This window comes from Cervus canadensis, chromosome 15, assembly GCF_019320065.1.
Source record: "Cervus canadensis isolate Bull #8, Minnesota chromosome 15, ASM1932006v1, whole genome shotgun sequence".
Classification (NCBI taxonomy): Eukaryota; Metazoa; Chordata; class Mammalia; order Artiodactyla; family Cervidae; genus Cervus; species Cervus canadensis.
Genome location: NC_057400.1, coordinates 50,690,797 through 50,706,033, shown reverse-complemented (window position 1 = coordinate 50,706,033; position 15,237 = coordinate 50,690,797). Strand labels below are relative to the sequence as shown.

Genomic DNA, 15,237 nt, shown 5'->3' with positions numbered 1-15,237 from the left:
TCTGGTTTTTACTCAATTAATAATTTGTTAAAAAGTTTTCTGTTTTTGTGATTTATATAGAGACTGTGTAACATCTGCATTAATAATAGCTTAAATATACTTTGTGTAAAAAATATTATGAAATTGGAGTCTTTTTGTACCACAGGTAGTTTGCTTTCTGGTTACTCTTTCTAACATTTACTTTTATTTTTTTGAAAATTAGAAAGTGTCATGTCCAAACCTGATATGCATTACCTTTATCACCTTTCTCTGTTCTCTCTTTATATGAAATATGGTGTTGAAATGACTTCTTGTTTTTGGATAAGAATTTTATATCTTGCTTTGAAACAAATACCTAAATTTACTCATTCCTTTAAAAAAAAAAAAAGACTATATAAAAATGATTGAGGTACTTCATTAAAATATATCTTTTTCTTTCCATACCTTTTCTTCATCCTTTTTTGCTTTCTTTCCATATCCTTTCTTCATCTTTACTTCTACATTTTATATTATAAACTAGTAAGGAAATTACTTTCACTAGACTGCAAAACTTCTTATAATGGATAAGATAGTATTATCATTTAATTTGGTTTCTCAAGATTAAATACAATAAATTAGACTCTTGAATCATGTAATGATGATTTTATGCATATATTATGTGTTTTGGAGCCATTTTTAGCTACAAAGTCTAGAGCTATGAACCCATGGCTTACTAGTATTTACATGTGGCACTGGCATCAAGAAATATATTTGCAGCAGCTGTCTTTGTGGAAAGGGGAAGTTGAGTCACTCTAGTGCCTTTCTCTAAGTTTGTGCTATTTTGTATTTCAGTCTGGCCTGAGGTCCTTTTTGATCTTAGTGTAGTTTCCTCAAGTTGTGGTTAGTGAACTTGGATTTATTTTAGTTATATTAGTTATGATAGTTTTAACATTAAATTTTAAAGCTCACTTAAAAGCAGGTCCCAATATAGTGTGGGACTTCTGGGTTGGTTGAGCCAGCCTATGTCTTTAGGAAGCCACATCTTTTTCTCTGTGATCTGCCTTCCACAGAATTGTCTACTTTTTTCTTTTATGTTTTTAGGACTGTGGCCATTTTTAATTCTATCTCCTCATTTCATCTTCCACACTTGTATTTGCTTTAGAGACAGGTTGATTTTCTATGTGCTTTTCTTTTTTTCCTCTCTTTGACGTAGGCTTATTTAAGTTCATAGCAAACCTCTCCTGTCATCTTCTTGGTCAGAATTGGGTTGTGTGTCCATTCCAAAACCAGTTATGTCCATGAGAGGTATTATTGCCCTTAAAATCAGGCCCGTCTCTGAAATTGAAAATGTGGTAACATTCTCCTTAGAAATATAGGCCTTGTGCAGAAAACATGATAACCTGAGCAAAATTGGATTTCTGATTAGGAGGAGAGATAGGGAACTCCTAAGAATGGAGGCCAGATAGGAAACAGCCTTGGAAGAAAAGCTATGACCAACCTAGACAGCATATTAAAAAGCAGAGACAATACAGACAAAGGTCCGTCTCGTCAAAGCTATGGATGTGAGAGTTGGACTATAAAGAAAGCTGAGCGCCAAAGACTTGATGTTCTTGAACTGTGGTGTTGGAGAAGACTCTTGAGAGTCCCTTGGACAGCAAGGAGATCCAACCAGTCCATCCTAAAGGAAGTCAGTCCTGAATATTCATTGGAAGGACTGATGCTGAAGCTGAAACTCCAATACTTTGGCCACCTGATGTGAAGAACTGACTCATTGGAAAAGACCCTGATGCCGGGAAAGATTGAAGGCAGGAGGAGAAGGGAACGACAGGATGAGATGGTTGGATGACATCACCGACTTGATGGATATGAGTTTGAGCAAGCTGAGGGAGTTGGTGATGGTCAGGGAAGCCTGGCATGCTGCAGTCCATGGGGTCACAAAGAGTCGGATATGACTGAGCAACTGAACTGAACTGAAATTATATGTTTTATGCAGGGGAGGGAATGTTAACAGAATAAAATTTGGATTCAATCAGGGAAAAAGAACTGGGGAAATAGTTTCTGGTAGGCAACCGAAAAACGTCTCTGTCTTCGTTAAAAGATGGCACCACTTCAGAATCTGCAGGGAAGTTGTTATAGGCAGGAGGGAAATTCCTTTCTTATATAAAACCTTACAGTCCTCTCTGACCTCTGAATAAACCTGTACAAAGCTATTGTTGAAAATTTCTAGGTTGTATTACTTCTTAGTTGTTGTTGTTTTTTTTTAATTCCCCCTACCTTGTTTCAGGAAGGAATCTGAAGTTGTTGAACTTTTAAATGTATTGTTTGTTCATCTCAGTAATGCCTGGCAAATAGTAACCACTCAAGAAATGTTTGTTGAATAAAATAAGTGAATGAATGTATTGAATTGATAAATATTTATATTATCCAATGCTTTTGACTCCATGCTATCATTAGTTTTTCTTTTGTAACTTGAAGAAATTATGTATTCATTGTAATTCCATTGAAGGATGGATAACTCCCATCCAAAATGCCGTATTTCTTAGCAGCTTCTCAGTTTAGTATTTATAAAATTGATGAAAAATTCATTTTATTTGCTTTTTGTTTTTTTTTTAAGTCCATTTTGGAGCAAAACTTTAATTAAAGAACTGTGATCTGTAATAATTTTGACCACTTTATCAAAGTGGCCATGGAAGCACAATATTTCAAATTTAGTTTTTGAAAAAAATCCTATTAATTTGAAAATACTTTTTAGAAAATCAAACATTTTACAAAATAGTGTTCATATTAAAGCATGTTGTTGTCAGTTTGTTATGGTTTGCATTGACCGAGCTTTTTTATTATTTATAGATATAAATTGGTTTGTCAGTTATACAGCTGATGCTTTTTTAATTGATATATTTTTCATTGATACACTTTTATGAAGTTAGTAGCCATGAAGCAATATGAATAACGTCGTTTTAAAAGCAGGCCGTCTTTTAATATGACATTTTTCTGATTTTCCCATAGTTGAGACTTTTAAAATTGACATGTATCTATTGGAATATCCTTTGATTTTTGGAATTGTGAAGTTGGCATCTGACCCTCTAAGGAATCTTAGTATTCTTTTAATGCCCATCACCACCCAACTAGAATATCATATTCTTAACATTATTTTTGTGTGTATTAGGGGAATTAAGTTTGGCACATTCTCTTTCTCATATAATATGTGATAGATAGTCACGACTGACTTTAAATCTGTAAAATTTTTTACTTTTATATTTTAGGAAAAAGTATTGGGGGACGTGGCCACAAAATTAGCGACTATTTTGAAGTAAGTTCATTGAGGAATATCTTCAGTTCTTAATATAATTCTGCTATAGGCTGTTTGAACCACCAAGTCTGCTTTTGTTGATCTACTTGATTAAAGCAGAACTTAAGTACTATGTGATGTCCTGTCTTTCTAGGAACATTAAAGTTTACTTTTACTTTGGTATGGCACATCATAATTTTCAAAGGACTTTCTCCCGTATTTTCTTATAATAGGTCAGGCGATGGTCAAAGCAGGTATTAGTATTCCTGTTTTAGGTGAGGAACCTGAGAACCAGAGATGTTAAAGTAGCCTTCTTGTTTAGTCACGCAGCTGTGTCTGACTCTTCTGTGACCCTGTGGACTGTAGCTCGTCAGGGCCCTCTGTCCATGGGATTTCCCAGGCAAGAACACTGGATCAGGGTGCCATCTCCTTCTCCAGGGGATCTTCCTGACCCAGGGATTAAACTTGAGTCTCCTGCACTGGCAGGTGTATTCTTTACCACTGAGCCACCTGGGAATCCACATAAAGTATCCTACCTAAAGGCAAATTTTAAATGGAAGAGCCTCTAGAATTCTTTGTACTGCCAGTCGATATTTTATTGTACCAAAGCAACAGCTGAGGCCTGTGGATGGAGATTAAATAATGATAGAGATGTGAATCTAAATATTCCCTGAAAATAATAAACAGTGGTAAATTTAAATTTTTATCCAATCTAGAATGTTTCTTCGCCTCTACACAGAAACACTTTTGCCTACCATTATATTATAAAATATTAATATGATTACTAAAATAATAATCTAGTCAGTTGAAAAATATTTATATTTACTTGAGAGAGAGCAGAATTTGCTGGTTGAGAGACGGGCTGTATTTTTTATATGTATATATGTGTATATATATAAATGCTGGGTTGGGAAGATCCCCTGCAGAAGGACATAGCAACCCACTCCAGTATTCTTGCCTGGAGAATCCCATGGACAGAAGAGCTTGGTGGGCTCTTCTCCATGGGGTTGCACTGAGTTGGACGTGACTGAATGACTAACACGGTCACTCTCTTTCATTCATATACATATATACATATATATATATCCTCCATTATTTTTCTTTTTTGAGTTCACAGAGTCTAAGTTAAAACTGTTGCAGACTAAAAGATACACCTAAAGCTCTTTAGTTGCTGTCAGTCCCTTAGTGTTAATATCATTAAAAATCTTTGCCAAAGGTAGGGTCTGTTCAGATAAACACATGTCAAGTGTCTTGAATGCCTACTATGTGCTGAGCGTTATGCTAGGCAGTATAGATAAAAATCCATGGGATTTTCCAGGCAGGAGCACTGGAGTGGGGTGCCATTGCCTTCTCTGATAGAGAAAAAATTTAGACCAAGTTCTTTAGTTGTAGGACGTTGTTTAATGAACGCATTGGGAAGTCTCCTTTTCTGCTGTTCATACCTAATACCCATAGATGAAGCCATTAGCAGCAAATTGTTTTTCACTTCCATTCTTGGTTCAGAAACATGAGACTTTAGAAAGCTATGGAACAGATTAGGTGGCTTCTCTTCATACGCAGTTAAGTCATTCACTGTAATGCATGTAAGAAAGAATTGATTTTTATTAGACTTTGTGCTGTTAAGAAAGGACTTGGTCCAGTAGTTCTTTTATAGTGCTATGAACATTTGGATACTTAACAGATCTTGGGAATGACAGTTCTGTTTTAAGATAGTTGATTAACATCTACATATCTACATGTAAAGAGATTAAAGTTTCTTGGGATTAGAGATCCTGCTGGCTTCACAAGCATAAGGGAACTGCTAAAATTTGAAGGAAAAATAAGACATGTTCTTTGTTTTGGGGGAATTTGTCTTTGAGTCTGCCACAAAAATAAGATACATTTAAATTAATTCATAATGCCATGTCTAAAACAAAATCTTTCTAAACTCTTGTTTTATGTGTGTGTATATATATATATAGTGGTGTTTCCTTTTACCCTCAGTACCAAGGTGGAAATGGCTCAAGTCCAGTAAGAGGCATACCTCCTGCAATCCGTTCGCCTCAGAATTCACATTCACATTCCACTCCTTCTTCATCTGTAAGTTTTTACATGTGTAGTTTTTATGTCTCAGAGGTTATGTGTACTGAATGAATAATTTTTATAATTTGTCTTTATTGAGGCCGTTTATATATGTGTGCTTAGTCACTCAGTCGTGCCTGACTCTTTGTGACCCCGTGGATTGTAGCTCACCAAGCTCCTCTGTCCATGGGGATTCTCCAGGCAACAATACTGGAGTGGGTTGCTATGGCTTCCTCCAGGGGATCTTCCCAACTCAGGGATCAAATATATATATATTAGCATTTATCTTTTTTAGAAAGTCTTTCATTCTATTGAGGTGAGTTGAATTCTTTTCAGTGATTTGATGCTGTTAGAACTTTATTTCTGAAAATGAGATTCTTAAGTTAAAGATTTTCTGAGTTAATTATTTCCAAGAAGTAATGTTTCTATAAAAGAATGATGGGACTGGGAATTCCTTGGCAATCTGGTGGTTAGGTCTCAGCACTTTTCACTGCCGGGGCCCGAGTTCGATCCTTAGTCAGGGATCTTATCAGTTAAATTTCTTAACCACTAAAATGGTAGCATAATTCCTTTCTGGGAATCCTTGAGAAAAGAGTAGGCAGCTGTCAGCCTTGGATAATGTAGTTAGGGGTAAGAAAAGGATCTTGGACCTAAAAATTCACTTAAAACTTTTTAGCTTGTTTCTAGTGTTTTTAAGATCCAGTTCTTTTATATGCATTGCTCTACATATTGGATTTTATTTACTGTTTTTTTTACTTTCATTATGTGAAAGTTCATTGTATAACCAGAATAGTGGTGTTGGCTTTCAGTAATTTAAAGATGAATTAAGAATTTTTAAAAATTAGAGTATGTCATTTATTCAGGTACACTGTTTTAACTTCCAGTGTTGCTTTCTAGCCCTTTTTGTAGATAACATACTTTTAAATGTCCTACTCATTTTGTACCTTGGAGGACATCTTATTGCTATATACCAAGTAAAGTATAAAACTCAAAAATAGCTTGAAATTGTAGTGATAGCATTGGTACATGATGTAATCGACTGTTTTCAGTGAACGTATTTTAAAACTAATGACTAGTTAAACTGTGCAACTTATCAGTAAATTAATTTTATATTACACATGGCCATGCATTAGGGCTTCCCTGATGACTCAGATGGTAAAGAATCCACCTGCAGTGCTGAAGACTGGTTTTAACCCCTGGGTTGGGAAGATCCCCTGGAAAAGGAATGGCTACCCTCTCCAATATTCTTGCCTGGAGAATTCCATGGACAGAGGAACCTGGCAAGCTAGAGTCCATGTGGTCCTGCAGAGTCAGACACGACTGAGCAACTAACATAACAGCAATAGCATGGGCATGCATTGTTGTCCCTAGTGCTAAAAGAATTCTATTGATACATTGAAGTCTTGCAATTTTACTTTTTGAACCATCATAAGCTGTTTTTGATAATTTTGTTTTAAAATGATGTATTTGGCCTTGTTATATTTAACAGATTGAAAGCATTCGATTTTCTTTTATGACACCATACTGTAAATTCCTTGAGGGCAAGGCATTTACATGTGACATTTTTTGGTTGAGTGTCTGAGACCAAGGCGCATACCTGTCTGTCTGTCTTATCTGTTTATCTATCTATCTATCTATCAAATGGCTGGTTGTCTCTTTTACTGGGCTTTGTAAGAGGGAGGTACAATGAATCCTTATTAAATAAATGGTGATAAAAAGTTTTTAAAATTCAGTTATGTTTTGAGCTATTATCCTAATAAACACTTAAGAAATATTTAGTTGTTGTTAAGCAGAAGTCTATTTTTAATTCTTTTTTGAAGGTTTATTTTTTAATTGAAGGATAATTGCTTTACAGAATTTTGTTGTTTTCTGGCAAACATCAAGAAGAATCTTGCTATTGTATTATTTTTGCTAATGTAAAATTTAATATTTTGTTAAGGTTCGACCGAATAGCCCTTCTCCTACTGCGTTAGCTTTTGGGGACCACCCTATTGTACAGCCAAAGCAGTTATCCTTTAAAATTACTCAGGTAAATAGTAACTGAGATTTCTTTGTATGACTTATAAAAAACCAGTGACCAGTTTGTGCACACAATTAAGATGTCTTCTCTTTAATCATAAAGTAAAATTCAGTATCAAGAAAGCTAATTACTGAATAACAGCAAAAAAACAATTTGTAGAGGGTGAGAAATTGAAACCCAGTTTACTGTCAGTCTGTCCTTTGTTACACTGGTTAAATATATATTTTAAGCAAATTAAATAACCAAAACAACCATAATGTGTCAGTTCTGTTTACTGATTCTTTTTGAACTTAACATCCAAGTACATATAATTGATACCTTCTTGAAGGTGTTATATTTGTTATAAGTGGATATTACAGCAGTTTGTTTTACATGTCTGTATTTTTGTGTATCATATATGCTACACAATTAAAAATTATTTGAAAATCAGACATCTTTTGCAATTACTTTGTTTTATGAATTTTGAGTACTGGAGTTTTCATTTTAACTTTATATACATGTGACAGTTTTTGGATGAGTGTCTGAAACCAAGGATTGAAAAAGTAGATCTTGCTTGCCACCTTAATTGTACAGTTTATTGCTGTTACACTTTTTCTGTCAGGTCATGTCCAGACTCTTGTGAATGCATCATAACTTCTTTCTTTGGATAATCTTTAGACTAGGATTTACAAGTACATTACTTTGAGTCAGTGAACAGCTTGTGAATTGCCCTGTTCAAAAATCAGCTAGAGTTGATATCATATAACAGTGATTATTCTGAATTTTAATGAAGAACATATCAATATTCTAAAAATTTAAATGATTAACCTTTGAAAAAATTTTTTTAATAAGTCTGTGTAGCACTTACATTTCTGAAGATAATAAAACTACACTAAGACCTTTTGGGACACCCTTTACATACACAAACTCCAATGCTTTTATGATTTTTAGAATCAGAATTAAATCTAATTTTATATTTACATGCAGTGATACATATAATGGAATAATAAAATAGCTTTCTTTTATTTAGACTGATCTTACGATGCTGAAATTAGCAGCATTAGAAAGTAATAAAAACCAGGACCTGGAAAAGAAGGAAGGTCGTATAGATGACTTGCTCAGGGTAAGTAAAAAGTCGTCACTGCCAAATATTTGGCAATAGTAAAACAGTTGAGTAAATACTTAACATTTTAAAAAATCTCTATTATTGGGAGAAATTAAGTCTTTTAGTTTTAAGGACATAATTGAAAATATCAACCATTTAAAGAAAAAACTTTTATTATCTCTTTAAATGTGAGCTGAAAAGCAGTTGGAGAAATAGAAGTTTATAAAATTTTATTTTTACTTGATCAGCTGTCCTAAGACAGATATGCATTTCATGGTGGTTTTAAAGTTAATTGATTTTGTTATAAACCTGACTGCCATGTGACACTATACTAGATGAAGTAACTGCTGCAATTTTGTGAGATTTTTAATGGAAACTTCATAAAGAGGCACATCAAAAAGTATGCCTAATATGTGAGTAAGGGATGAAGTAGTGGTTCTCACCCCTTGCTGCTCATTTGAATCACTGGATGGAAAATATGGGAGGTACTTTATAAAAGTAGCAATGCTTATTTCTACCCTGAGGAATTCTGATTATATTGGTATGAGATAGGGCTTGGACATTGGTAGTTTTAAAAGCTCCTACATGGTCCAGAGGCTAAGACTCCTTGCTCCCAATGAAGGGGACCCAGGTTTGATCCCTGGTCAGGGACCTAGATCGCACATGCAGCACCTAGGATCCAGCTCAACCAAATAAATTAAGGGGGAAAAATAAAAACCTTCTCCAAATGATTGTAATTTAGCTAACAGAACTGTTGGTATAGAAACTCAATGAAACCATCACCTGTGATCATACTATAATTACCCATATCTCTAAAACATGTAGTGTGCCTCTCCCGTTCCCATCCTATTTACTCTCTTACATCCATTTACCGTTGACCACTGTTGTAAATTTTGTATCTATTTCTTATGCCTTTGTATTTCTTTATAGTTATATTGTATATATCTTATACATTCTTAACAACATATTATTTCACTGTTTTTGAACTTTGAATTACAAAATTATACTGTATGCCCTGCTTGTTTTCACTAAGCATTATATGTGGGATTGTCATGTTCATTTCACTGCTGTATGGTAAGGTGTAAATGAATATACTGTAATTTATCTTTCCTGCTCTTGTTGGACATTTTATTTCTACTTCTTGCTAGTATGAACAGTTCTGCTAAGACACATTCTTCTACATATCTTCTGCGGCACACATGGAGAATTTTTCTGTGGTATATGCTTAGACATGGCTAGAGTATAGGGCATGCATAGCTTAAACTCTACTCTGTAAAAGCAAATTTTTCCCGAGGTGGTTGGATCAGTTTACATTCCACTAACTATAAGCAGGGAATAATGTTATTGCTCATTATCCTTGCTAAGGCTTATTAGAATCATATTTAGTTTGCGAGTTCAGTTTAATGGATATAACAAGGTATTAGTTATTATGCATTCACTTTATTTTTTGAATATCTTATAAAATATTCAATAACCATTTGTATTTCTTCTGTGAAGTAAATGATCTTTTTTTTTTTTGCTCATTTTTCTTAATGAGTTTTTTAAAATTGATACCAGTTTTTTTGTTGGCCATATATATTGATTTTTCTCCTAGTGTGTGAATTGTCTTTTTATTTCTTTGCACTATCTTTTGATTAGGTCATTTAAAACTTATATGATTACATGTCTCTTTTTTTATGGGTTTCCCTGGTATCTCAGATGGTAAAGAATCTGCCCACAGTGCAGGAGACCTGGGTTTGATCCCTGGGTCGGGAAGATTCTCTGGAGAAGGACGTGACAACCCACTCCAGTATTCGTGCCTGGAGAATCCCATGGACAGAGGAGCCTGACAGGCTACTCTACTGTCTATGGGGTTGCAAAGAATCAGACATGACTGAGCGATCTGTTTATTTATAGTTTGTACCAAATTATTATCAAAGGTATACCAAAATAATTCATTGTTTTTGTCCCTAAGACGATAAAGATGTTCGTCTGTATCTTCTTTAAAAAATTTTATAGTCTGCTTTTTCAATGCAAGTTATAAATCTCACTGGAATTCATTTTGGGATATGATGTGAAATAAGGTTTCATTTCAGTTTCTTTCTATATAGAGAACTAGTTGTCTACTCTTTACTGCCAGCTCCATCATACAATCTTATTTTCATATACAAATACATGTATTTCAGTGTTCCGTGTTAAGTACCATGTTCTCTTTGTGTATTCCTATACTGGTAGGTACTACAGCATCTTTTTATCATTTAGCTGTTGCTTTTGGTTGTTAGTAACAGAGAACATAAACAACAGTCCTTTAAATAAGATACAACATTACTTTTTGAGAGAAGAACAGAAAGGCGGGGGTTGTTCCAAGTCAGAGCTTGAGGGTGCAGTGTCTCCTGCCCACTGAGTTACTTGCCCCACACTAAATCCAGCTAGGGGTGGAGGTCGGTCCTTCCATAGCAGACCCAGAAGGGAATGGCCCTGAGATAACCAATGGAACACAGTGCCCCTCACTAACATATCTGAGATAGGTTTTTCTTTTCTCTGCAAGCTGCTCACCTCTGAGGGGGGGGGTCGAGTGTTTCCCTGACCCCCAAGCTAGTGATGGAGGCTGGGCAGGACACTGCACTTGTGGCCCCTGGTGCCACACTGACCATTCGTCCCAGATGTGACTGAGGAGGCCCTTGGAGGCTGTTCATCTATCTAGACAGCAGTGTCTACAGTTGGGCCATTACCACCCTGGACAAAGCCTAAGAGGCCATAGGCCTTTGAATGGAAGATGGTAAGTTTTGTGAAAATGCAATTTTATTGGTCCTACTTTATTTCCAGCCAGGCAGAGCTTTGCTGGCAAGTAGAGACGACTGAGCTACGCAGGCCATAGGCATTTGGATAGGTTTCCATAAACAACAGTACTTTAAATGAAATACAATATTATTTTTTAAGAGAAGAACAGAAGGAGGTAGCCCAGGTGTCATATGGAATCTTGTTTCCTTCAGTTTTTCTGCTCCCTCCCCTTAGTACATGGCCTTCATCTTGAAGATTATATCAAGGTACAAAATATTTCAGAGTCACAGTTATGGTATCTGTGTTCTTAAGCAGAAGAGGAAGGAAATTAAAAATACAACAGTTTTCTGCATAGTGTTCTTGAGTATTCCATTGAACAACTTCTGCTTACATTTCAGTAGCCATCATTAGCTGCAGGGAGATGGGAAATAAACTCCTTTAGCTAGACACATACCAATCCAGAGGAAGACTTTGGTTTTGCATTAAATCTTAATATCTGGTTGAACAAATACCATCTCCTTTTTGGCTGTTTTTGGTCCTTTGCAGTCTTAGAGAAGTGTTAGATTTTTCAAGTCACACATACACAATTTGTTGGGGCTCTGTTTGACTTGCACCTAATGATAAGGGTCTGTTGCTAAATTTCATGTGTTCCTCTGAAACTATTTTATTTTACCCTTTTCCTTGGAAAACAGCTTTTTGTTAGATACATACTTTTAGATTGGCAGCTGTATTTTTCTCCCAGCATTTTTGATTTATTATACTGCTCTCTTTTGGCTTATACCATGATTGGCATAGACTTATGGTTTTCAAAGAATGATGCCCAGACCAGAAGCATCAACCTTACTAGTGGATTTATTAGAAGTAAAGTTTCAGACCCTACTCCAGAGCTACTTATTCAGAAACTGGGAATGGATTCCGGTAATCTGTGTTCCAACAAGCTCTCCAGGTTACTCCCTGGTGATTGTACTAATCAGGCTTATCTTCTGAGCTTAGAAAGAGGGACTGAGCATATGACCGCTTACAGAGTTAACAAAATTTGTATTCATGTGGCCGAGAAAGATGGTGAGAACAGTTAGCTATTGGATAGGCATCTACAGTGTTACCAACATGTTGAATGGAGATGTTTTATTACAGAAGATGAAGGAGAACTCACATTCATTTTTAAGTGTTAGACACTTTGTATTTCAGTTATTTCAAATGAGATAGAATGATGTTGCTCTGTTTTAGAAATAAGATAATAGAGCAGACCTTTAAGACAACTTTAGAAATAAGGTTCAGATACTTTATTTAACTTAGCCCAGATTATATACCCTAGAGTATAGATTTGAACCTGTGGAGTATGAATACATATTCCATGTACTTTTCACTATACAGCTAAGCAGCATGTAACAGTGTTGTTATTATCATGGTAAGTAGGTGTTTTAACATTTTTTTGTTTTAGTATCACATTCAAATACTTAATCTTATTAATCCTCTTTATTAATTTTTCAAAATGTATAAATATTCTTAAATGTCTCATATATACAAATTCTAGACCTTTTTCATTGTCTACTTATATTGTAGGCTAATTGTGATCTCAGACGGCAGATAGATGAGCAACAAAAACTACTTGAAAAATACAAAGAGCGATTAAATAAGTGCATATCAATGAGCAAGAAACTGCTTATTGAAAAGGTAAGTTCCCTGTCAGGCCAGTGATTAAGACTTCACCTTCCAATGCAGGAGTGTGGGTTCCATCTCTGGTTGGGAAGCTAAGATCCTCACATACCCCACATGCCTCCTGGTCAAAAAACCAAAACATAAAGCAGAAACAGTGTTGTAACAAATTCAGTAAAGGCTTAAAAAAAGTCCACATCAAAAAAAAAGTTCAATAAATTTTCCCTCTCCTTTCATTAGTCCCTTTTACTTTGTATGTTTTTAAAATTTAAATTAATAAAGTTGAATGATGATTTTTCTTTTTCCCCCTTGTTTTCAGAGTACACAAGAAAAACTGTCAAGCCGAGAGAAGAGTATGCAAGACAGATTACGCCTTGGGCATTTCACGACAGTTAGACATGGTGCTTCATTTACTGAACAATGGACAGATGGTTTTGCGTTTCAGAATCTTGTAAAGTTAGTCAATCTTACATTTTAAAAGATTTAGTATTCCTTTGGTTGTTTGTTATTTTCAGAGATTATAGATTTGGAATTATGTTCTATATCTACTCCTCACTACTCTTTGAAATCATAGAACTTAATACATTTGAAAGGAACATAAAATAGGCATTACAAGTTTAGCTTTAGCAAACTTCTTGATTAGTTAGCAGTCATCTGTATAGAAAGTTTAGTTACTCAGTTGTGTCCGACTCTTTGCGACCCCATAGACTGTAGCCTACCAGGCTCCTCTGCCCATGGGATTTTTCCAAGCAAGAGTACTGGAGTGGGTTGCCATTTCCTTCTCCAGAGGATCTTCCCAATCCAGGGATTGAACCCGCGTCTCCCACATTGTAGGCAGACGCTTTACCACCAGGGAAGATCTGTATAGTATGATGTATTATTTTAAATATGACTTTGCAAAACATAAACTGACCTAGCTTTTATAAGTTAGTTGAGAGGGAAATTGTTAAAAAATTTTAACTTTAATTGCAAAATTTGTATCTATATCTTGGGGTTTTTCTGCTTAGTTTTTTGTTTTTTGTTTTTTCCCCTCTCCCATTCCCCAGTCCTTCCTTCAGCATTTGTCTGCTCATTATTCCTGTGGGAAAGACAGGAGTATTTTCTCTACAGTGTCAGACATAATAACTCAAAAGTCAGTTGAACTGAACATGTGGCTTTAGCACTTCTGAGGTAAACTTTAAAATGGAGAAATCCATTTTCTCAAGTTGGTGGTAGGAAAGGGTATGTTGACTGTTTCTGTGTTAAGGAGCCAGGATCTATTGCTGCCCCTGGCCCCCCTCCCCGCCCCCGCCCTGTTTATTTTTTGCTTTCCCAGAGTCAGTCCAGTTAAATGGAAAATGTAGGCAAAGCTTTATTTCACATAGTATTACATAAACTGCTGTTTCAAACATTGGTTCCCAGGACTTAAGTATAGAATGGTCTTCTATCTATCTCAGTTGATTTACCCAGCCTCTGTTCAACACAACTGTTTCTGGGTGTTAGGTATTGAAGGACAGTGTCTTTGTGATGGTAGGAAGTTTGGATTTTTAATTCTGTTGATAAAAGGGAGCTGTTAAAGTTTTATATAGTGTGTGTGGTCAAATTTGAGTTTTTGAAAGGTAACTGATAGTAATGTGGAAATAATACTGAAAAGAACATAAATTATTGACAGTTTAGATGGAGAAGCATCCAAATGAAAGGTGATTAGGCTTGAGCTAAAATATTAACCGTAGAAGTAGAAAGTAAGAGATAGAGTTGAGATACAGCTTAAAAATTTTTAGTGTTTTTCTGAGCTGCTAAACCCAGATGTGCAGTTGTCCTGGTAATGAATGAAAGAAGGTTACATAATATAGCATTAAATATAAACTAAAATACAAACTCTGCCAGTTGTTAAAATTTCTCCATTAAGCTGCCAGAGAGTAAAATTGGAGCTTATGGCTTGGTGAATGTGTGGAGATCTGGGAAGGTTATCAGGCTCAGAGAGAGCATGGAAGCTCCATGTCTCTTCCCCATACCTCGCCCTGTGCAGCTCTTCATCTGGCTGTTTCTGAGCTATATCCTTTTATAATAAAGCAATAACCCAGTTTTTAAAAAATTACTTGTATTTTTTTCTTACTAATCATTTACTGAGGTCCTGCTGTATGTTGCTACATATATATATTACATATACGTATATATTTAATATCAAACTGTTAATCAGTGTCTATTTTTTAAGCTGTGATATAACCCGAAATAGTTGGAGGATAAGAAGAGAAATAAAAACTAGTAATATTAAATTAATAATCTCTAAACTATATGGTCATTACTGAATAATCAGTCACTATATATATGTATATGTGTGTGTGTGTGTATCCATTAGAGTAATTCTTTGATTATTTCAGTAGGATTATTGCTGTTTATTTTTATTAATCTTGACTGTACCCTAAACTA

The 15,237-nt window shown here is 35.2% G+C and overlaps 1 protein-coding gene across 1 annotated transcript in view; it reads left to right on the top strand.

The window, feature by feature from the left end:
- Positions 1 to 15,237, top strand: part of TLK1 (tousled like kinase 1) — a 163,261-nt gene that overhangs the window by 100,572 nt on the left and 47,452 nt on the right. The window contains exons 5-10 of the mRNA XM_043487915.1: positions 3,222 to 3,268; positions 5,231 to 5,326; positions 7,248 to 7,337; positions 8,338 to 8,430; positions 12,736 to 12,846; positions 13,148 to 13,284. Of these exons, the coding sequence (XP_043343850.1) occupies positions 3,222 to 3,268; positions 5,231 to 5,326; positions 7,248 to 7,337; positions 8,338 to 8,430; positions 12,736 to 12,846; positions 13,148 to 13,284 (574 nt within the window). The remainder of the gene's footprint in view (positions 1 to 3,221; positions 3,269 to 5,230; positions 5,327 to 7,247; positions 7,338 to 8,337; positions 8,431 to 12,735; positions 12,847 to 13,147; positions 13,285 to 15,237) is intronic.